This window comes from Rhea pennata, chromosome 5 (genome assembly GCF_028389875.1).
Source record: "Rhea pennata isolate bPtePen1 chromosome 5, bPtePen1.pri, whole genome shotgun sequence".
Taxonomy (NCBI): Eukaryota; Metazoa; Chordata; class Aves; order Rheiformes; family Rheidae; genus Rhea; species Rhea pennata.
This window is the reverse complement of record NC_084667.1, coordinates 39,612,847-39,637,642: the sequence shown is the minus strand read 5'-3', so window position 1 is coordinate 39,637,642 and position 24,796 is coordinate 39,612,847. Positions and strand designations below refer to the sequence as shown.

General features: G+C 39.8%; 1 protein-coding gene across 3 annotated transcripts in view; it reads right to left on the bottom strand.

The window, feature by feature from the left end:
• Positions 1-9,447: 9,447 nt before the first annotated feature.
• MOB2 (MOB kinase activator 2) overlaps positions 9,448-24,796 on the bottom strand; it is a 114,889-nt gene continuing 99,540 nt past the window's right edge. For all 3 annotated transcript variants that reach the window (XM_062577548.1, XM_062577547.1, XM_062577546.1), the window contains exons 2-5: positions 19,761-19,921; positions 18,443-18,536; positions 11,844-11,968; positions 9,448-10,734 (exon numbers count right to left, since the gene is read on the bottom strand). In XM_062577548.1, the coding sequence (XP_062433532.1) occupies positions 10,424-10,734; positions 11,844-11,968; positions 18,443-18,536; positions 19,761-19,921 (691 nt within the window). In that variant the 3' untranslated portion in view covers positions 9,448-10,423. The remainder of the gene's footprint in view (positions 10,735-11,843; positions 11,969-18,442; positions 18,537-19,760; positions 19,922-24,796) is intronic.

Genomic DNA, 24,796 nt, shown 5'->3' with positions numbered 1-24,796 from the left:
TGCTTTAGAAAGGCATAAGAGAGAGGAGAACCTGACTGAGCATCTCTAAGCCAGGGTGAAGACTGCTGCTGAAGGATCTCATCTGTGAAAGGTGGACAGAGGGTTGTTCTCTCTTGAAAGTTGCACTGTCTTGTAATGTTTGTCTTGTAATTTGTTGACATATGTGTGGCTTGTGCTTGATCTCTGTTTATTTTGGCCCTGGGTGGTGTTCATATGCCCGGTGTCTGATTCCACTTGCCTGCTCCATCTCCTGGGCAGATGTTGGAGCAGAATTGCAGTAGGATAGAATCAAGACAGAACCTATAAATCAGCCCTGGCTATGTCCGGGATGAAACGTTGTTATAACCCCCGCAAGGTCTGAATGGTAGTGGGCGGAGTCAGGTGTTGTGATGTTATTTGCAAATACATGCCTTACTACTGTGTTTTGGCTGATGGAAGACCTCCCTGTCGACGGGTTGCTTCTATAGCAAACCTTCCTGTTGAAGGGCTGCTTCTACAGCTACTGCTGCTCCACATTTCGTGAAAGAAAGGGATAGAAAAATAAGATAACCAGCAGAGAGGCGGTTGTGCTGTGCAGAGAGAGGAGAGGATGAAACAGAAATACGGATATGCTTCTCTCTAGTTCTAGCTTCTATGTAACTTTGCAGACACCCCTCCAAAGGCACAGCAGTATTCAGTATAGATAGAGCAGAGATGCAGCTAAACACCCGTATTCCTTTGTATGGGGGAAAAGACCATACAATATCTAGTTCTTCTCAAAGGGAAAAGGTCATGTAAAGCCCACTACCACAGGATCCTGGATAGCTAAATACTGTGGCGGGTTATTAAAAGTATATTTCAATAGCAGGTAAAAGCCGTAGTCAAAACCAAGAGTCTGTTCTGTTACATTCCTTCATAGTGTAGTAAGGGATAGCATTTTCCCTGTAAGTGATAGACAGGGAGGAGGAGAATAGGTGTTTGTTGTCCACATCATGAAGATAAGGAACTGAGATGCAGAGAAACTGATATCCCCGATTGTATATAGAAGTCTGGGGTTTGGACTGGAGCTTGAATCCAAATCTTAATGGTGAGATTATCCTAGCAGTGATATGTTCCTATTCCTGAGTGAGCAGATTTGCAAACCTCCTTGCTGACCTGTCACTAAAGACAGGTTCTTCCATTTCTCAGTACCTCACCCTAGAGTACCTCTTCAAATGCAAATAAATGTTACATTTCTTTCTTTGGATACTTAGGAAAGGTGTATTGGCATTTCTTCCCCTTTTATGGTATAACAGTAAGATCCAACATGGTATGTATAGACTGAGAGAATATGGAGGAAGTCTGAGTCATGCTAACTGTGTTTCAGTTGTACAAGCAGTAAAACAAATGCTTAAATTTAGGAAGACAGGTTTCATACAAATTGTCTTGCTTCTCATGGGGAGAGAGGAATAGTGTAGTGGCTATCACATCTGCTTTACATGCTGGAGGTCCTGGGTTCAAACCCCAGTGGAACCAGCACCAGGAAATCTTTGGGAGGCTGGACTTAGATGATTTCCAGAGGTCCTTTCCAACCTTACTGATTCTGTGATCCCATATGGTCCCTATCTCAGGGATGCATGTACTCTGAGCTCTCACTCTTCATGTTTGAGGGCTTTTATGAGTGTATGGTCTTGTGTAGGCTCTTTGGTATCCAGTAACATGGGAGCATAGGCTGCAATTTTTCCATTGTTCCAGAAACTGGTTCATTTGCAGATTCTGTCTCGCCTCAGTGTGTTTGAGTGTTTCAGCAGAACTTGTAAAAACTTTTTAATTGCTTTGAGACTCCTACCCCTCTTCCAGGCTGGGTTGAAATCTGCCAACAGTTCAAAAGTTTGAGCTGAACAAGAAAACAGGGACAGGCAGATAGAGTGATTGCTTAAGCTTTCTTCTTTTTGGATATCCATCTTAAAAAAAAAAAAAAAAAAAAGAAAGAAAAGAAAAGAAAAAAAGCACAAATGCAGTATGTTTGAATTCATTGGCCAGACTGGTTTATTTCAGCAGGAAAATAAAACAGCCCTCTTATAAACCACCTGAGCTATTTATCTGAGAAGCACCTGGATCAGAAATGAATGTTAATCCAATAATAACAGATAATTAAACTGTTATAATGGATTTTCTAATCTCTCTTCTCCAGCTGTAAATTTACTTTTCGCCTTCATCAGGGAGGTTATAATGAAGCACGGAGGGCTTCTAATCCAATCAAAATCCCTAGGTGGATTGGAATATTTGTTGTGCTTTCCATTTAAGCAGTGGTTATGCCACAAGATTACCTTCATTCACAGGGTTGCCATGTTGTTACTAAATTCAGCTTAGTGGTTTGATGTAGACAGAGGAAAGGTGGCTCTGGGATACCCTACCTCCCCAATGGTCTGTGAACATCAGTGATGCAGGACCACATTTGTGAAAATGTCAAAACTTCCTCTTACCTGGGCACTGACTGGCATCCACAAAACCTGCACTGGGATCCTGTCCAGTCCAAAAATCACCCACAGGTTCTTGGCACTTCCATTTCAGTCCCAAAACATGAACAGTTCAGTGAGATCATGAGTGGCAAAGAGCAGACATGGCCTATCTCAGGCTGCATTTTCATGACCACCTGCAAGCTCGGTGTTTGTTCCCTCTCCAGTGGCTCCTCTGGAGCCACCTTATTTGCACCATAGCCCAATAGTTAGAGTATTCAACAAGGATGAGTGAGAGGAGGTTCCAACTCAGCTCTGCCTGATTTTGAGCAGTGCGGATACTGACTGTCCCTTGAGCACTTCCTGTTCTTTTCCTGCAGCATGTTATAGTTGTGACTTTTGATCTTCAGTCTGTCATGGTGTACAGTGGGGAATTTGTGGCTAGGGGTGAGAGATACAAATGTGCTGTGGTCTCTGTACTGAACATCTATTGCAGAATTGCTTGCAATTGCAAGGAACCGGACTTTGTGATTCCAGAGGCACTATGCTTTATTGCTTTAGTGCTGAGCGTTGTGTGAGGATGAACTTACCTAGCTTAAGCTCCAAACTCCAGAAGTGTGTCTGTAGTTGGAAAAACTCAAGTGGAAAGAGTCATATTTATTCAGCTAGCAATTGTGTATCTGGCTTTCTTCTGCTCTGTGTGTGGCATGTGATTCTTCCCAAGCAAATGTGTTTTAGCAGTGCCCGAGTATGTTTGCTATTATCTGCTCCCTAATGTCATCTTTCTGGGGGTTGAAATGAGGACTTTCTGCTTAAACACTATAGCACCAATAGATGCAGATTCCAAGAATTATTAGTTCTTTGCATTCTGAAGACTGGGATTGCAATTATAAATTATTTCATCATCATGAATAATAGTATTCATTCGAGTCTTCATGCAGATCTCATTTTAAGATTCCCTCGGAACTACCTGCCTGAGCTGCAGTCCTTTTCACCTGTGGAGACTGTGACAGTGATGACAGCACAGAGTTTATAAAAACATGTTCTGTTAGGCTTAATTTAGGCCAGTTTTAAACTCTTTTTTAAACTAATGAAAAAGACTATTCCAAGACATTTGTTGTTGTTTGTGCTCTCTTGAAAAGTTTCTTTCTTAAAATAGCTTAAATTTTCACAGTTCGGCTCCAATGAGTACAGCTGGTCTTTGGGCACAACTAGCCTCCTACTTCTGATATTCACTCCTATTCACACAGGTTTTTCTAGTCACAAGAATTTGAGTCTACTTTCCTGAATTGCCCAGTGTCAGTAAACCTGTTTGAAAAGGACAGAAGAATTCTTTCTGTAGCAGGACTTACGTAGTTTTAATGTGGCTAATAAGATTATCCAGTATCACTTTACAGTTCTGCTCTGGATTGCTCTTTGCAAGAGAAGCCAAGCATAATGTTCTCCTTACTCCTTATTCTCCTTATTCATAAAAATGAATTGTTTTAGTAGGCAAGTGCACATATTCCAAAAACATTCCAGTTGCTTGCAATACCAGTGTCCCCAAATTTTTCACACAAGACTTTACAATGCAATGTATTTCCACTTTGCAAAGTAAAATCATCCTTTACATTTGGTCATCCAAACCCAGGCATTGCCTTTGTGCAGCCAGACATGACAGACTGCTGTAAAGAATCTAATATTGATACACAATATAATGAAACAAAAAACCCATGTTGGCTAAGATAGAGAATTTGGATGAATTTATGTATTAAGGGCTACTTGATTGTGTAATATACTTTGCATGAGACAGCTCTTCTACCCCAAGTACTCTGTAGGCTTTGATGCTTAGCAACAGAAAGAATATTCCTTGAGTTATTTGGGGGAAAGAATCCTATGGAAGTCTGGTTTCCAAGTTTGATTTTTGGTCTTGGACAGTTAAGAGGAAGAATAGTCATTTGAGAAAACTGATCTGCTTGGAGATAGAGTTTTCAAGCAAAAGAAAAAATAATGGTCTTTCCTAAAGGAAATATGTCAGAGCCATCTATAACAAAGCGGAATGGGACCCTGTATTTATGCTGTCACCTTTTGGGTCTGCATGAATATTCCTGCTCTTAAGCTTTTAATGCTAGAGGACTGTGCAGCACTTCTTGCCTTCGTCAGACTGAGGATCCTTCTTGGATGCTTTGTACACCTGCGTTAAAGCCCTTCTAGGGGAATCTCGGACAGTTTCATTGGTTCAGCGTGGTAGCTGATTTCATGGCTGGTGCCAAAGACCAGTTTGTTTTCCTTGTTTTGGTTTCTTTTCCCTCTCCTTGAGGGCAGCACTTGCTTCAGGCATGTGCCTTTTAAGCCTTGCTGATGTGAAGTACTGGTTTCACAGAAGCAGAAGTACTTTATCAGATGGCATTTGACCTTTTTTTTTTTATCTGAACTGATGCCCCAGAGGGTTGCTATCCGCTGAGCCGGGAAGGCTGTCTTGCTTTGGCTCTTTTTACCCTTTATTTTCAATTACCCTAGGAACCATTAAAAGGAGGAGGAATGTTATGTTTAGGGACCTAGCACCACTTTATGAGAGAATGTCAACTATCTATCTGATCTGTTGTATGGGAAAGTGACAGGGTGTTTTAATTACTCTTTTAAATAAAATGAAAAGAATCAGCAGATTACCAAACTTGCTTAGAGTAAGAAAGGAGGATAGGCTATCCCTGGAGTCAGTTTCAAATCTGTAAGTCCACTTTTTGCTAGAAAAAGCTGAGTGTTCTCTAGTCTGGACAAGCATTTGACCAAGACAGTTCCCCTTTCCTTTAGTTTAGGCTGATAACTTCAGTTTGAAAGATCCTACTGTTTATATTGGCCATTACTTCCAGAACAGTTCTTTTTTCCATAGAAAGAAAGGAGTCCTAATAATACACTGAATATGAGCGATTTTGGCAACTTTGTTACCTGTCCTGCTTGTTTTGTTTCATTTAGTCCCATGTGGACTGTCAAGATTTGTCTATACTTCCTATAGCCACATTATGTAAAGATACCAAATTTGTCTTTAAATATTAAGGTACTCACTTGTATGCAAGTGCTGGTGTTGCCCCGCAGCATGGATAATTTAGCCATACTGAACTCTGCTGCAACTACGGCCAGCACCTGAGGCATAGCGCTAGCTTTAGACTATGTAGCATAGCCATTTGTGCTATAGGCATAAACATTGTTTCCATTTGCTCAGTAGGTTTGGACATGAAACAACATCCTATTTCTCTGTCCTCAGCTTAGATAATGGAAATGTATTTCTGGATTTTAGTCTTTCAGTTAACAGATGAAATAATAGTGAGCTGTGGGTTGGAAAAGACAAGTTAAATGAGATATGAGTGAGGTCTTGTTGGATGAAGTGTGGCTTTGTATGAGATCAGCATTTGTAGTGAGCAGATAAAGTTAGCTTGTTCTTTTGTGGAATCGATTGTTTCTTTGAGTCTCTTAGTCTTCTGATAATGTCCAGGAGATGCTACCTGATAGCATACACCTTCAGGTTACTGATCGGTTCCAGTAGCATCCTGGTATGTGCACACTCAGAACCAGAGTACATCTCTCTGTGTTTAGATACTCTTCTCAAGAAAGTGTTCAGTACAAGGTGAGTTTTCTTAAAATTTTCTGTTAATTTTGTTGTTTATAAGTAAAAAGAGAATGTCATTTGTTGTACCTCAGATTTGATGATTGATTGATTAACTTTCTGCAGTTCTCAGGTGCCTAAGAAATAAGCATGGTTTTTTGTTTTTTTTTTTTTTTTTTTTTTTTTTTTGTATGAAGTAAAGTAGATGTTGCCAAATTTAATTTACATCTTGCCACTTGCAGTGCTTGCTTAGGGTTGAGGGGAAGCTGGTCCTATGATCTCTACACAGCATTATTGCCTTGAGGTCGAAGCTAAAGGTGGCCCTTTCTCTGTGTGAAAGGCTGGTTGGCACTGTCTTGATGTCTCATTCCTACTAGAGGCCAGAGGTACCAGTGTAATGGAAGGAAGCTGCTAACCTTGTTCCTTGCTTACCCTGCTGCTGCTATTTATTCTAACCGTCATATTTGAAGAAATTATTTTCCTCTTGTCTTTACTTAAAGGAATTTCTGCTTGGATTTCTTAAGGACGCTTCAGCGACAAAGACTTATTGCTAGTGATATGAAGATGTATGACAGCAGCGTTTTTTAAAAAGGAAAAAAAAATAATTTCAGCTTGGTGTATGTGTGGGTAGGGGGGTGTCCATCTGTCTGTCCTGAACTAGCTGAGCATGATACTTCTGCCTGTAATAAATGTTTTGCCAGTTGGCATCCCCAGAGGGAGAAGGCCATTTTCTGAAGAGACCTTGCCATACAGCAGAGGAGTTGTTGGGAAGGGAAGGTGCAGAAACAACATTCCCCTGTCAGAGCTGTGGGAGTCGAGGGCTGAGACAACTCATCAGGGTAAATTTCCCCCACTAGAGGGCAAATTTACCTCTAGAGGGTAAATTTCAGGATGATTTCCCCCTGAGCCAGCATTTCTTCTATTGTCAACCTGTTTCAGAAATAAGCATGAAAGCATGTTTTTTTCTTAGGAATATTTTGACAGAACTGGCTAAGTATACAGTTTGACACTACGGCTATAGTAGAGCTGGTACGAATAGCTAATTGCAGTTTTCTAAGGCTTCTTAGCACTTACAAAGGCCACCCTCTGCCCCCCTCCCCAATCAGTCTTTTTGCAGTGATTAGATGGTCAGAAGAGGTTTCCGCTGCACTTCATGTATTCAAGAATTCACAGAGTACTTTTTATCTGGGGAGGTGAGGAGGCAGGTTTTGGGGGGGGGGGGGGGAGTGTCTTTTTAGATGACCTGAAACAGTGGCTCTTTAGTGCAAAAGAACAGATTTGTTTAAGAGTGTGTACGTGTGCGTACATGCATACATGTTTTGGGGGTTGGTGTTAGCATAGGTAGGTGCCCGTTTAACAGCACTTACTTACTTAAATCAATTTACAAAACACAGTAATATGAGAATTTCTTTTGAAGTAGACCTAGGCTGCTGTTTTAGATGCAGGAGGATTTGGGCACAACTTGGATAGTCAGGGAACTTCTGCAAGTGTAGAATGTCACTGGCAGACTTCAGTGGCATCACCAAAACAGATTTTTGAAGACTTTGCAGATTCTGGCTCATTAGCGTTACTACACCATAGTTCAGAGATCTCTGAGATATGCTAGGATGCCTTGAGGGTGATCTTCTTTATAGTAGTGTTTGCCCCCGACAAGAACAAGGTCATTAGTGTTGGCACTGATTTCAGTGTTTTCCTTAGTCCCACTGCTAAAACCAACAAGATGATGGGCTACAGTGCAGTAGCATTTATTGTTTATTTTTCTCCTTAATAGTTAGTTGTAAAATATAAAAAAGATTATCCTGTTTCTTAGATAAAAAGAAGAAGTTTTGTGTTTTCAGGAACATCAAATGTCTGCAGATGAACTTACTGAGGACAGCTACCATGAACAAGAGTTTGCTCCTCTAGCAGTAATGGGGTACTTCTTTTTGCTGTTCTCCTGGTAGCCAAGTTGTTTAATATTAGGTATGGTACTATGCATTAAAGGATGGGTTCCCAGTCATTCAATTAGGTTGTGACAGTTCTAGGGGCTGATAAGGTGCAGTTTATTCTAATGGATGTTTGATACAGGTATTATCATCTCCCTTGTGATTAGAACCATAGCATCATTCCAGCTAAGTCATTTTGTCTAGAGAGGGGAAAAAAAAATCCTAAATTTATTTCTAAATAGTGTTTTAAAATTAGGGATCTGACTACTTTTACAAGTAGATAATTAATTAATTATAAGAAACTTACTTGCTTACTTATTTTAGGGTGACTGTCCTTGCTATTACTTTCTTACATTAGTCTTGTGACTGAACTCCACTGTATGCGCTCATTGGCAGATCACAGAGGCCTTACAAACTGCATCAATCATCTGATTGATTCCAAAGAATGACTAAGCTTTTCCCTTCAGACATCAGTGTAGGGGAATTGTAACAGAAGAATGAATGGGAATGTCTGAATATGGAGGCAGCAGAGGCAGACATGGTGGGGTAAACAGACTTGGTCTCAGAATGGCCTATGTTAATGGCACCCAGATGAGGTCAGCAAGATCTGGATGTCTGCCTGCAATTTCATGAGACACCCACAATCTGGAGACCAACGGCAGGTAAATTTGGACTCATAGAGGTAAGGTCCCTTTCTCTCATTTTCTTACATTTTTTTTTCCTCCCTGTGCACATGCATTTTTGCTCTTAAGATTTCTTAAGATTTCCCTTTTTTTCCTACCCTTCATACTATTTTCATCCTTTAACTTCTTTTGCTTGCTTGCACATGTCATCTTTGCTCATTTTTTTTAACTAACTGCTCTTGCTTTTTTTTTATTCCTTTCTTGCTTTTCTTTTTTTGATCACTCTTTTCTTTTCCTCGCATGTGCTTTTTCATGCTTGTGCTTTTCTTCCTCTTATTCTCCTTATGCTTGCTCTTCTTTTCTCTCTCTTTCTACTGATCTTTACTGCATGATTGCACATTTGGAGAACTTACTCGGGAAAACCTTCTAGGATGCATGCCAGGTCAGTTATTAATGATAGTTATCCTAAGATAGATACACATCAAAAGCAGTAATGAAAAAATTCTCAGGGGCTGTTTGCAACAGATTTGGTAGAAACACAATTGCAAGCAAAATTATGCATTTTCTCAACTGAAAATCCTGAAAGAGTAATATCACTGTCCAGAGTGATACAGTACCTATCATCTGCCACAAAATACCCAGGGGCCTGCTATGCATGGAGAATTAAGTATATACAAACAGGCAACTTGCTCTTCTTTTCATATATTGCTTAACTTCTGAGTCAGCAGGTTACAGGGGGAGGAGTTCATCTCCTAGCACTACCAGAAGGGGTAAGGATTTGATTAGAACTACTGGTTTATGGGGTGGAAGAAACAGAACTGTTTCCAAAGCTGATTGAAAGTAGGGCCAACAGCATTCAGCAATGAAAAGGTCTTTTGACGCTGCAAACACAAGAACAAAGCTTATGGCTGATAGATTTGTTTTTATTATTATAGAACAGATGAACTAAAATAAGCCAACGATATAATTTTATGCCAACAGCCATCTTTCTAGCACAGGCAGTGGACTGACTCCAATGTACCCTCCTCCCCCCGGGGCCTCCTTTCAGTGGGAAGTAAATGGTGATGGCCCTTGCACATGGGTTTTGGGCTCCAGTGATCTTTCTTACTCTTTTTGTTCATAGAGGTGTGCCTGCAAAAAGAGAAGGCGGGGCAAGAGGAAGCAGAGAGGAGAGTATATGTGTTGTAGGAGCAATAAGCAGAAAGACTTGTGGATCTTCTTGCACGTTCACAGGCTGTGACCAGGCAGATGGGACAACTGGAAGATCGCACCCACTCTCAACCTGTAGCAAGCCCCCCTAATTGCTACTCTAGTCAAGCCAGGAGTTTCTTCCCATTCCAAGCTAGCAAAGGGCAAGATGCACTTGACTGAGGAGTTTTTGGCATGGAGAGGGGCAGTCTATGTGAAACCAAACCAAAAAAACCAACCCCCACCCCCAAAAACAAACAAATCTGTATTTTTAAGCCACTTCAAAGTAAAAGTCACTTATAATAGATATTTTTTTAAAAATGGCAGGACCACCATCCTAGAAAGATAGAGGGCTTGCACTCAAGACCAAAGAAAGAAAAACCAAACCAAACCAAAAAAACAAGAGTGGCCCCACTCTCAAGCTTGGCTCTTCTCTAAAAACAGCACTCATAATCCATCTGAACAGGTAAAAGGAGTGGACAGAAAATAAAATAAAATTGGTGCAACTTCACGCCAGCTGGCGCATTAAACCAAAGCTCCATACAGTCCCATACGACTACATGTCCTGTGGTGGCAGCATAATTTCTTTCAACTTTCACTGCTGTGTAATGCCTGTATGTATATCTGAACATATACATACAAAATATATAATATTGTTTTTAATGTTAGTTTTGATCCTGCAGGGAAGGCTCATCTCTCTTTCACATGGTTCTGTGCTCCTGCGCTGTTGCTGCTCCCACTGCCGCTCCCGTTACTGCTGCTCCCGCTGCTGCTGCAGAGGACCTCTGTGAGGTCGTCCATGATGGTGGTCTCTTTAGGGTCCACCAGGTTGAATTCCCTGATGAATAGGATAAAGTGTGTGTAGAGTGTGTTTAAATGTCCGTGCAGCTCCAGTGCCAAAGTCTCCTTAAAGTGTGAGGAGTAGATATGGGCCAGCACATGGAACAGGTACTTGCAGATCTTCTTCACTAAGGACTCAAATGAGTTTGGGAATTCCTTGCCTGAAAGAAGACAGAGAGATACCATGATAACTCCAGCTGGTCACCTTCAGCCCTGCGGCAGCATTTGTTCTGGCTCAGCTGTAGGTAAGTGCAACTAGCCCATTTAGAAGAGCAGACAAATTGTGAGCCCTGTATCACCGCTCAGCTTGTTCTTTTTACAAGACTTCAAGGGGGAATCTTTTAAACCCCAGAGATTCAAAAATTAAGAGGAAATGTAATCATTCCTTAAAACCACCACACTTTTTGTTAGTGGCTATAAAAACAATGAGGAGTATTTCTGGGGCTTCATCCAGTTTACCCGAGAGTGGCAGGTTTTACCATACAGAAAAAGAAAAACTTGGGAAACCAGTTCACAGATAGTGAATGGAAGCTAAGGTGTGTAGGTCTGGTGTAGTGTTCAGCGGTCAGCCTAACTTGATATAACTGCTTGCTTCATCTCATTGCTGAAATTCTATCAAATGGGAAAACAAGGAAATACTGAGCAAGAAAATCTACTGGGTGCATTCAGTCAGGTACAAACCAAATTGTATATGCTGAAGCAGCAGCAGGCTCAGTATTAGACAAGGGCTGTTTCATGATACTGAAAAACAAAACTGAGGGAAGCAGAAAAGCCAAAGCCACTAGCCTGTGCTGTGATGCACAAGAGGAACTGTGTGACTGGTCTATAGTGCACCTTGGCCACATTGACAAGCAGTCGCATGAAAGACCCTTATTGTCCTTGAACAAGCAAGCTACAAAGCATATGCTAAAAAAAGTCAACTGCAACTGGCTTACCAGGTGCTACCACTTTCCAGATTCAGATGCTTACAAATAAAGAATACTAGCTGAATATTTATTCTAGTGTACCTACTTTAGTTCCCTAATTATCTATCGAGGGGACTCGAGCTAGCTGTTTTTAAGCCCTGATTAAGCCAAGCTACAATGGTAACTTCCAGTTCATATGCCAGCAGTGCACGTCTTACTGCAAGAATGCATCTAGCTTAAAATCTCCTTTCAAAAAGGATGTGAGAAAGTTCTCTGGCATTAATGATGTGCTGAATGTCAACTTTGACCTTGTTAGCAGCACCTGCACAGACTGAGAGGAGGAACCTGTCCAAAGTAACACATACCGTATTTTGTTGGAAAGACGTCCTCATCTGTCACTAGTTTCTGCACTGAACTCATGACGAAGTCAACATACTGAGGAGCAGTGCACTTGATCTTCTTTCCCCGCTCATCATACCAGTAGTACTGTCTGTGGAAAGAATTGAAAGTGTCACCACATTTATACCTTGGATTCTCAGCTCAACTCCTAAGAGGTTGGTGTCTCAATAATAAAAAAAAGAATAGCTACCATGTTACTAAAATAGATCATACCTGCTACAGAAGAGATTGGCTTCAGTGTGTCTTTCTAAATCAGAAGACCTGAATTTCCCTTAGCCAGTTATTTCTCCCTAACAAGCACAGGCAGGCTTCTGGTAAGTGTCCACAGAGAGGAGCTCTACTTCCACTCAAGTTGCACTTTCTCCAGCAGACAAAATCTATGGAGGACTGAAAACCATCTTGGGAGGTAGGTGTCTTGGAACAAACTAGCCTATCTGAGGCAATGCTAACTGCCTATCCACCACAGACTGAGGGCTCATAGTCTATAAATCTCTAGAAGAAAGCATTATCACTGTTTTTAAAAAGGGCAACAACATTACAAAGCAATAAATCGGTGGTCTTCTGATGCCTAAGTAGCACCACAAAACAAAATTAGTCTTGTAGTGTAGTATTATTAAATGGACAGAAGGTGGCTCCAAAACACCAGCTTTTAAGGACTGAGGTACCTGCAGCACTTTCAAATGGTGTAAAACCTGTTTCAAAAACCAATTTTGGTAAAGTTTTCAGGACAGTTTTGCATATCTCTACTACTGTGCCTCAGAACCCCTTCTGCTTTGCTTACGAAGTCCAAAAGACACAAATTTACCTTTGAAGTCTATCACTAGTGAATAATCTTTTTGGATCTTAAGTAACAGAAGACATTAAATACTGTTAGCTGGCTTTCAAAAGTAACTGTAATTCAAGCAGTTAATCATTTTTATTAACAGCAGCCATCAAACTACATCAGAAACATTCTCTAATAATGTATTACAGTTAACAGGCAGGAATTTGAAATCTACAGAAACACTTAACCATGATAAAAAAAAAACAACAGAAATAAATAAAACAATTTGCACACCACTGTTACCAGGAACGACTATCCATCGCACTAGGCATGCAGCCTGAGAAATGTTTTACAGATAAAGAACTTGGTAAAGTGCTTTTTCTTTGTCCGCACCAGATTAGAGGTGGCCAAGTTCCAATTCCCGAACTCTTCAAATGCTCTAAGCGGTGGGCACTGTCCTGTGTAATTAGAGGCTCCATGAGAAATCCATTGTCTTGTCTTAGCAAATCCCCCCTATCCTGTGTTCTGAGGAAGACTAACTCCTTGGAAGCAAGGTTAGAAGGGCTTTAAGGCTCAGAGTTTGGCTGGGAAGGTAATGCCTGCTCCCTCCTGCTTCCTACACACCTCCCTGCCAAGCCAGGCTACTGCTTTGTGCGCGCTTGTCTACCTCCTGCTCTGCTCTGTTGACTAAGGAACTGTTACCTGATGTTCCTCACATAAATCACTTCTGAAAAGGATTAAGCAAACTTCATCTGTAGCCCTAGCCAAACTATCATTTCAGTGGGAAGTCTAGCCACCTTAACGCCCTTTCTTTTAAATTTTGCATGGAAGATTACAATTTTTTTTCTGTGCATAACAGGACTAGACTGCATTGAACTGGAAGGATCTATATAGGTGCTGCTTGAAAAATGAAGTTTTATGTACACTGACTAGCAGAACAGTCATGAAGCAACTAAGAGAAAAGGTTAAATCATTGAAAAGTTCTAATTTACAGTCTGTTTCTATTGTCCAAAAGGAATATTTTGGGGAGAGGGGAACAGGAAACAAATGACATTGTTCATGTCTTCAAGCAGAGGAACTTACAGAAATTAGCAGTATAGCTCAAGTATGAGCGAGGAGAGACAACCCAAAACTAATTCTGCAAACATTTGAAATTTAGAATTCACTTTAAGCTCATTTTCAGCATTTGATGCTTAGTCACTCATACGTTGTTAAGTAAAGGTGGTGGGGTTGCCACTAAAAGAGAGTTGAACGAGTACATGAAGACCGCAGGAGTTAACAGCTCTCTACTCTGTACAGTCAATGCGTAAGGAAGTACACAAGCAGAAGCCACGTCTACCTCATTTGTCTGATTTGTCCCGCAAAAAACTGGAGCAAGGCAGTTCTAGACAGGTCTGACTTACTTTGAGTCTTAGGACAATGCTTTCTGCCAAGAGCAAAAGCAGATTGAGTTATTTGTACCTCATCAGTTTTCTCCTCCTGCAAAAAAATCCTGAACTACAAGATAGAAAGCACAATTCAGAGTTGCCTTTTGGCACAAAAACGAATGTGAATAACTTGGTTTTAGTTTTTTAAAAAAATAGTTTGGCAACTATGCAAGTTCACATACATGAGAATACAAAGGAATAAATCTGCTGTAACATCTTCCTGTGCACCCTTTGTTTCTTTGCTTAAAAATTAAAGTAACTATAGCAAAATAGGAATTTAAGGGAAAAACTGTTAAAGAGTAGAGGATAACTACAAGAATTGTCCATTGATTAGAATTGTCTTCTTCATGTTTCAGTGTTGTGGACAGTCATCATGTGCCTTGGAGAAAGAGGAGCCCCTCACATGCCATAAACATCTCACCTGGTAAGCAGCTCCCCACCCATGCTTAAACTATCTCCATTACGAGGTACTAAGGGTTCAGTTGGGCACAGAAGTCCTAACTGCATTCCACCATTGGCACTGTGATGGTGAAATCCCTTATTAGGCAATAGAGGGGAAGCAAAAAGGATTCAAAGCTAACATGTAAAGACACCTTTCAGAAAGTGTTTAAGTGGTTTAGATTTGATGATTTCATTTATTGTGTAGTATTCTTAACTGATTTGAAACTTCCCAGTATGAAAAGTATGGTAAATTTGCAGCTGTACTCTATGATGCAGGGAAAAATGACTATAGGTTTCACAGAGAAAATCCATGATACAAACAATAAGGTAAACATACAAAGTCACAGTGCTGTACCTTAATATATGTACATATTTTATCCAATTTCCTACAAAACATTTGGTTTTGTGTTGATGAGTTCCAGGAAGATCACATAGCTGCTACTGTATACATAGAAGCCAAGGCAGAACAGAGTTTAAATCTGTACATAAAAAAAAAGCTTGTTGGAGGAGTAGGAGGCAAGTGCTCTAGGGATTATGTCCTCTTGAAAGGAAGGAGGGAGAACTAGTCTTCCTAAAAACTCTTGAGAAGACAAGTTATAAAGAAACAGAGGAGAACAAATGAATGAAATGCAAGGGTAGCAATAGGGTGGTTGTCAGCAACTTGAAATAATTTTGATGGTTTGATAAGGGGGCAAAGCATTTAGATTGACAAGAGAAAGGAGTCACTATTTAGTCATACAGAAAATAAAATGCAAAACATGCAAAAAATGCAAATTTGACAAATTTTTTTTTCAGGAAATGACCTCCATATGCAGAGACATTAAGGACAAGACAAACAGCAGAAAAAAAGGATTGTAAGATGAGGAAAACGAGTGGGTAAGGAGAATCATCACTTAAGGGATTTCATTGGACATAAATGAGATCAGTAGCCTGCTTAGAAATTTGCATCCTTCCTTGATTTCTGCCTGGGGAGTTTTGTAATCTCAACAGCACTTACATAGGCCCTTAGGTACCCCACTCAGGCAAGCATTTTTGAAAAGTTTTGCCCAACAGTAAGATAGAAAAGTTAATATTGTTAGTAAGCAGTAGTTTACATAATAATAAAGCATAATAAATATAAAGAGTAAAAATGGCATTGAAGATTATCACTTGCCATGAAGCAGGTGCTATAGCATATTAACATGCAAAACAAGTGATTCTTTAACCTACATTCATGCCGCCTCAAGTTTTGAAGATAATCGGCCTTTCTGATACTTCTCAGCATTGTTCCATCTTCCCAGTAAACACTTCCATCTATTCCACATGGATGCTAGTTTTAGGCAGTTATCACTAAGTGACCCCGAGAAGACATTTTCTTCCTCATTTTGTAAAGACAGCTGTATTACATATCTGACAGAGAGCTGAGAGCTGCATCTGCCTGCAGTTTCTCAGTTGGCTGGAGCTTCTCTGAGGTTAAGTGCAACTGATGTTTATTTTACCAGCAAATCCTCTAACAAAGAGAGCAAAACCTAGAGGATTAAGTATTTTCTATGGGCTTTGAATGCAAGGTAAGTTGACAAGCAACCTGTTTTCCATAGTTACTTTGGCATCTCAACCATAAATAAAAAAGACTTCCTTAGGTATGATCAGAATGGTGTGATCCAGAACATACCTTGGGAAGCTGGGCAAGGGAAGGGTTATAAAGGAGGAACAAAATGTAGAATGTAGTGCTGAACTACATAACAAATCAGCACTGAAATAGTGATGGAATGCATCCCCAGTCCAAGGCACCATTGTGGCAAAGCTGATCTTGTAGATGCTAATTTTTTTCCAGTAGAAATTGCTTAAGCAAACAGATCTTATAGTCATAGAAGGCCAGCTCTGGAATGTCCTTCAGATAAATGAGCAACTGACTCTAATGCTTTGGTGATACCCTTTTTAAATTGGAGGTAGGTCAGTGACAGGATAAGCCATATGAAATGGTGTTTCTCCCAAACAACAGGCATGTGCTTACCTTTCCACTTTAGAGCAAGATTAAAAAAAAAAAAAAAAAAAAAAAAAAAAACTGTCTACCTTTATCATAGTCAGAATTAGATACAAAAACAAGTATTTTATAAGCAGCTTTCCATGTTCGATTTATGCTTATCTTAGTAAATCGCAAAAGCTAGAACAGAAAGATAAAATTATCCAAAATGGATATTAGAGTATATGGAGAACACAACTGTGAACAGGGCCTTCAAAGCTGAACTAGTTTTGTGCATGTAGCTAGATGATTGCACCGGTATATTTTTTTTTCATAAACCCAGACACCAGATAGAAGAATGGTATCTGCAGCTTGCAGTCTGCAAACATGATCGGACATCTGTCCTCAAGTACAGGAAGATACTTAGGTTGCGATTTCGCTAAATGCAAACTGTTTCAAGTGTTCACCCAGGTGCAGACATGCTTCCTGTTATTCCTAAATAGTGCAATGAAATTTTCATTTTCCAAAACAAAGGATAGCAACATTTTGGTATTAGTCCTCACCTCTAAAAATATAGACTACAGCTGGAGCTGCCTGCAGGCATTTCCTTTATTTATGCTCATTCATATGTCAGCTGCTTACAGCAAACTTCTGTTTAAGACTCACTGCAGCAAAATGGAGCAACACTGACATAGCATCCCCACCATCATGATCTTTTAGACACCATTATCCCATTGGACAACCAGGTAAACAGTTAAACTCAGTCCTCTGGACAACCAGTGCTACATCAGGAATAAAAACAAAAGAAAGCCTGGGAGCAAGTGTCAACAAAATACTCATCTTACTGATCACCATTTCTCATTTAGGGACATGCTGGCTACTTTTGATAAAATCTGAGACTAGCAGAGATTTATTACTGTCTGTTCCAGCCTGCTTTGAAAGTCCTTTACATGGCCTTTAATTCTCTACTGACAGTTATCTTTCCAACTCTTACATGCAAAAATATCCTCAGTACACTTTACATTCCTCAGAGTGCTCTCAAAGCCCCTGATACTAATAACAAATGTATGAGATAGATAGATATCCGAATGCACTAAGCAAGAATTCCTTTTCAAGCACAATGTAATTAGTGTTGGAAATATAATAAAAGTCTGGGATTGTCATCTACAGTCCCTGGGATGTTCACTTGATGTACAACATTAACTGTTTAGCTTTCTGAGAGCTAAATGAATCCCAGGAAATGCAAGAGAAGGGAAGAGCAGGTGTTTTCTTTTTCTTTGGGGGGGGGGGGCAGTAATGGAGTTGGGGGGATGGTGAGGAACAACAGGCTCATTCATACCCAACTGGATTCCATATTCCATCATGCTAGACTGTGGCTAATCAAGAGTGGAAGTTTATGGCAACTTTTTTTTTATGTATGTTCACTATCTACAGTAAAACTATAAAGCTTGCTTTCTTAAGTGACAGCAACTCAACGTTAAGAAGGACTAATAAATCCTACAGAGTGAAAGTGCCAAACGAAGCCATTTTCCTTACTCTTTGCAAAGCTGCCCCTTGTCCCCTCTGTGCCTGGGGACTCAGGCAGAAAGCCTGGTGCTCTGTCAGCATGCCAGCTATCACAAGCACCCTCTGAGGTTTCGCAATCCGTTATCCTTCTCCACCTTCTATGGAATCCCAGCAGTATTTCCAATATGAACAGTTTTGCTTTTTAACTTTTCCAACCCTCTACCCAAACTATAAACATGGTAATTTGTCTCTGATACAACCTTGTAAAACCAACTAAGAATCATCAAAGATTTAGGCCTCCACAAAAGCAGATTTTCACCACCTTTCACGGGGCAGGTGGAGGATACACAGCTGCTACATCCTTACTAGGTAAAGAGATCGAGCACACTTGCCCAACTCCATTGAATACCAATATCCACCCACAAGCAAATCTCCAGACTTCGTGAAAACCCTGTAATAGTAAATGCTGAGCATGCTGTGACTTACGTATTGCACACTGCCATGGTCTGACACGACTCTCCTGTACAGAATTCTGAGATTGTACTATATTGTAAGTTGATGTGATGAAAGAAAGTTGTTGCTGAAAAATAAACACGAAGGAAATGCGTAAGTATAAAACACTTTCAAACACTGATTGTCCCCCAGACAATTATTTAAATGGAGCAAGTGAAGTGACCTCAGAGGCCTGCATTTGCATACACATTTAAACATGATTTGAGTCCAATGATGAACTGCAAAACAAATAATAGGTACAGAGAATGAAAGCTCTTTTTTGGATTTAAGATGAAAGTACTATGATGCATCAGCTGTTACTACTCACTAAGAAGCAAGACCAGAAAGTATCTCTGTCATCAGCTTCACCTTTATAGTCAAATACTCTATTCTAAGCTGAAGGCAAACATTTTGCTGAATTCTTTTCAAGTTGCACTTAAAATGTACAGTTAGAAGTGGCTGGAAAATTACATTATTCTCATGACATACCTCCTTTAAAAAAATATCATGAAAACTGTTACATTTCCACTTTTTAAGAATCGCTAAAGAGATCTGGCATTTTAACACTCAGAAGGCACCTGACTTTTTTTTTCTAATTAGTGTCATTTTTACATGCTTTAAAGCAGTTTCTTGCTACTACCACATACTGTTGAAAATGTAAGCAGGACTGGGTCATACCTGCATGTTAGAACTGGCAAATGAAGTAGTAGAGGCACAGAAAAATATTGTAAATCAGAAATCAGATGCACAGGGGAATTTATACAGTATTTAGTCAGAGTATCTTATCTTTCATCAGTTACTTCTTTGAGCTCCAGCTTGACTACAGTTTAAATTCACAGCAATTCCACCAAATTGGGTAGAGTAGGGAGAAGAAATCCATCCAAAAGACTTTAAAACGTCTGTTTTCAAGCATAACTTGCCTTGCATACAAGTCTCAATAAACTGCCTGTTTTTACAATGCTTCTGGAAGGCCAATAGCTTGACTCAAAAACACGTTGAACCAGTAGGTTTAGCAGACTATTCAAAGGGAAGCTGATGTTCCTAGAACACTAAAAATTTTGATGTCCTCAGTGTCACAGTGAGGGAGTGCGAAGGAAAAAAATACATCAAGACTTCACGTTGCTGAGCACACTTGGAGTGTAGTAAGACGTCTTAATTACTACTCAAGGTATAATGACATACATTATGCAGTATGCCTGAACAGTCATTGAGTGTTCTTCTAAGCATGGAAAACAGTAAAAAGCAACAGGATTAATGAACGTCTTTTTGGGTGTGGACAGCATGCTCAGAGGTACATGTTCACCGTACTTACTGTTGCTGGCTAGCCATTCATTCAGGTCTATTTCTCGCGGTAACATCACTAGCTCTTTGAATTCGAAGTCAGTAATTCTTGATTTTGTGTATTCTGGCTCTAGGTAAAGTTTCTTCTCTTCCGGTGCTGGCTTTTTACCATTTGGCTTTCCCTTGGACTTCCTGTAAAAGATTAAAAAAAAAAAAAAAAAAAAAAGACAAGACAGGTTACCTTTACTGCTGATGAACACCCATAGTAACATGAAAGAAATCAGTTTATCCGAACTCTTCCAACGCATGTATTTGTGTTTATATTGTTCCTCCTGCCTTCTCTTCTTTAGTGTTTTTATTACTAATAAAGCAAAAGATAGTTTTAGAAAAAAGTTTATTTGAAATTATACCCTTTCTCAAATATCTGTGAAAATTCTGAATGGCATAAGAAATGTAGTGAGCTGTTCAATCTCTGTCATCCTTTTAACTTGTCAGTTTAGATAGCAAATTATTTGGGAGAGTGACAGCCTTTCTTTATGCGTGTGAACAGTGGTGACAGCAGAGTGGCACTGTGCCGAGAGAGTTAATCGAATGGAAGTTTATTAACAATCGGCTGCATCGTAGTTAGCCTTCACCTGCGGAACGGGAGCTTGAGAAACAGAGAAAACAGACTGCTGCAAGAATGAATATTTTTCAATTCGAAAAATGCTCTTTCCACACAACTTTACTGGCATTGTTCAGCCAGAGGCACAGCTCTCCTCACTATTCCAGCCCTCCATTCTCTGAGATACCAGAAGTCTTCTGGAAGGGAACATCGATGAGTCCAGCAAGAAACTGTTAACTACAGTAACACTCGCCTTCTCAACTTCCAGTATATTTGAGCCAGAAAGATCTGCATTATGAAACATGGAACAAATGGCTACCAGTATAGCTGTCTGATGAAATAACCTTCCACTTAGATTTAGAAAAGCAGACAAACCACATTCCTCAAAATGTGTTTATCTCCTTGGCATATTCAGGAGCTCTCTTGAACTTATATTGAGTTTCATCATACTTCTCTCCAATCAGTAACTTAAGACCAGACAGACTTCAAGAAGGCCATCATCAAGGGCAAATCAAGGAAAATGTCAGGACAGAAATATAATTCGTGCTTACACACTTGCAATATTGTTATAAACCACAGATGTACGGAAATCGCTGCAGCAGGTTTCAGGTAGGGAAGATAGTCACGCTTCACTTCCATATGGTAGTGCAGAATGGTAATGGTTTGAGGAAGGATGCCTGTTACACAGAACATCTTTTTAAAGGGTATGAATACAGTATGAAAACGAAAACTCATCTGCAAAAAGACTAGTTTAGCACACAGCTGTTCTTGCATACTTGCAGCTATCCCATTTTTTTCCACAGAAATACATTCCAATTCAAACAAAGCCTATGAGACTTCTCTCTTAGGTTTTGTTAGCAAAATAACCTGGGCAATTCTTACAGTTGTTCCTCATGTTTTAGGACATGTGAGGTCTGGTGTTATATAGTGTAGGGCTCAGTACAGAAGGGTTGTGCAGTTAGACCAGCAACTCCTGGCTGACAGTTAAGTACTTTTGCCTCCAAACTCTTACATTGTTAGATATCTTTTGAACTTCACCATGTAAAAATGAGTTACAGATAAAAAACAGAGAAGTCCAGAAAAAGAATTGCAGGAGGCCCTGCCTTTAATGCATTTAAAGATGCTTTAAGGTACACTTAATGTATATTTGAGCCTGAAACTTCAGATTTTCACAGAGTTTGAGATTATATTCAAGGAAAACATAATAGCATCAGAACAACAATCTCCTTCAGTAGTCTGTAGCCTCACTTCAGACTGATGAAGCAGCACATTTGACCTCTTTCAGGAATACCATACTGACTTCAAACCACCTTCAGACAGCATAAATCCAGTTGGAACTATGCACTTTGTCCTGACTAGTAAAAAATACCCAAGGGCACGATTTGCTTAATTCCACGCATTGGCTGACTTACTCCTATGCTGCTGAAATGAGGCCTGGCATGTTCTGTTCAACATTTTCACACCTACTGGGCCTCTGGCACACAATATTAAGGTCTATGCAGAATACACTCTTTGGTTTTTTAGGTTGGTTATCTTTTTTTAGGGGAGGGTCTGTCGGGGTGGGGGGAGGGAACTTCAGGCATTCAGGGATAAGTTGTTTATTCAAGAAAATGAAAAGGGTTATAGTTCTAATAACAAACATGCAGAAAATGTCAACCTAAAAGAATGGTTTGACAAACCGCATTAAACCACTGGGGGAGAAAAATTACCAGAAGTACTTTGGGTAGAACACAGTTTGTGTCTTTGCTTTACTTCAGGATACTTAAATCAAGGGCCCCAAGTCAGCGTGGAGCGATGCTGTGCCACGTCAGCTAAGAGCAGTTTTCTGAGAGGAGGTGGGGAGAGAAAGACGAAGAGGTCAAAGACAGTCTGTCATAGAGCCAGGCTGTGGAGAGAAACCACAGAAGGAAGCCAGACGTAGGAAGGCTGAGGCAAGCTTTTCAGGGAATAGAAAGTTGATTGAGTCTACCTCATCTTTCCTCAGAATCTTTCCCCATTTCAAACTCCCCTCACTTCTACAAAATTAGTCTAATGTTGGATTAGCACATGCACCACTTTTCATCTTTTCAACAGATTGTCTTTCTGCAACTGCCTGGTTTTGGAACTGGAGCATTTCAGACCAACTTCCTGAAGGACCTCTGGCCTGCCCCTTTCCAAAACTTCTGATCTATTAAAATAATAATAAAAACCAAAAAACAACTGACTGATGTGCATCATTAGCGAACCTGTAAAATACCTATAATCACTGATATCAAACGGGTTTATTCACACTACTGAAGTCTGAACATCAAATCACCGTCTGCAGCACAAACTATTTTTTTAATCTTTTGCAGCTGCTGAGGGCTAAAGCAGAACCACAGAAATTGTATCTATCAGCAGAGATTCATGACCTGAATGCAGTGGGCCTGGGATATTACAGAGCCCAAAGAGTATAAAGCACAAAAAAAAAAAAAAAAAAAAAAAAAAAAAAAAAAAAAAAAACCTGAAAACACCAAGTTTTGAATTGTTCAGGACCACATTTCTTCCTTCCAGTAGGCTCATATTGTATTAGCAGAATCATGCTAAGTCTGAAATGTAGAATTGTGGGTTTAGTTTGAAAGCTGTCAATTCTAAAATGTTTTCTTTATAGACTTACAGAACTAGACTGTTACAGCACTATGGAGAAAACACAGAAACACGATTATATGCTATTAAGAGTCAACAAACAGTAGATCTTTAGTCCAAATAAACCAAAGTGCACACATTCACATTCACTACTAGAATTACCAAAAACTATGAAGTTTAGAGGTTAGCTTGCTTCCTTCTGCTCTCTCCTCCCTCCAAGTTCAGAATTGTTTCAAAGGCTTTTAAGAAAACATCATCTACCTGGAACCAACTCCAAACGTGCCAAGAGAAGCATCCTTTATTCCCTTTGTTATATACTATAAAGTGTTTACGTTCAAAAGGCCTTCCTAAAGTTTTCATATTTTAAGTACATAAATATAAAAAAAAGCGTAGCTATTTCTGAGATGTCCCAAAAGACCCTTCTACATGAAGAATGTAGCAGCATAAAGAAGCACGTTCACTAACAGCTCATTCTGCCTGCTTTCAATAAAAGGAAAAATGATGAGAACATTAGAATTGTACTGTTCCGTTCAGGAAAACCGAAGTTCATCATCTGTAGGTTATTTACTGGAAAACTTCACTAAATGTCTTATCAGATTACAAGAAGTTTCATACTATGGGCACTGTAGGCACCCTAAAGGAAAATGAAGTCCTGATTCACTTGTTTATCTATCAAGAGAATTCTGTTAAGTATGTCTTAGCACTCACAGGTTAGGTTAACTGCATCACCAGAGCAGCTGGAGAAGTAGCTTTTGGGCAGCAATTTGGCAGAGGTCATCCAAGAGATTAGACCAAAACTTGTCCAGCAGTGCTTAACTACTAATTAAGAGAAAAAAGCACCTTTAGGGAATCCCAGGAAACGCCTCTCAGCATTTCTTATTGACAGGTAAACCAGAGCCAAACTAATTCTTCGGGTAACTCCCAGGATAAGGTTATGTTTGTTTGGTTTTAGGCACTCAATGGAATATGATACCACAGACCAAGTCACACCAGGAGGAAGCCGCAGAAAAGTGATGAAAGATGGCAGAACAGAGATCACTTAAGTGAAATGTCTGAGAAGGTGGTTAAACAATCTGGTTCCAAGCATGTTACTACAGATTCACCACTCCTAGCTGGGCTTCCATATTCTGCTTTGTATTCTGCCGAGAAAACAGGACAGCTGGAAGATTGTCTGTATTTCACGAGGGAAAGACATGCAGATGGCAACTGCAGCAAGTGACAGGCCAGCTGGGCCATGGTGATCACTTTCCTGGACTAAACGCTTTGCTAAGTCAAGTAAAAACGCCAACATCCTAGGTATCTTTATCATCTCAGTTAATCAGGATACTTCTCAAAACTCTTTCATTTCTTTCTTGATCAGAAGCCCAGTGGGCTTTTTTTTTTTTAGTTTAAAACAACCCATTTTTGGAGCATCTTCAAAGCACTGTGCAGGCATTAATTTAGTTTTAATATCACAGGAGGAAACCATTATCCCCATTTCACAGCAGAAACTGGCTATAGGGTTTGAAGTTTGTTCATAGTGTGAATAATAAAGATGCACTTCAGTTTTAACTGATACGGTTTGTTTGGAAGGAAACACATGGGAAGCAATCTGATACAACTAAAGAAGTGTCTTTTAAGTGGATCTGTGTGGGCATGCTTCATAACCTGATTTAGTTTACATTATTTTGGAAATTGTACTAGGCATCCATATTTTTGGTTGTATGAGCCTGATTTATTACAAGTTTGATCACACAGGAGATACTAGTGATTTACTAAATGCCAAACTTAAAATTGTCAATGATCTGTTTATTAAAGATTGGCTCTACCAATTCAAGATTCCTTTGTTCCAAAGGCAATTTCTTGCTGTGTCCAGCAAG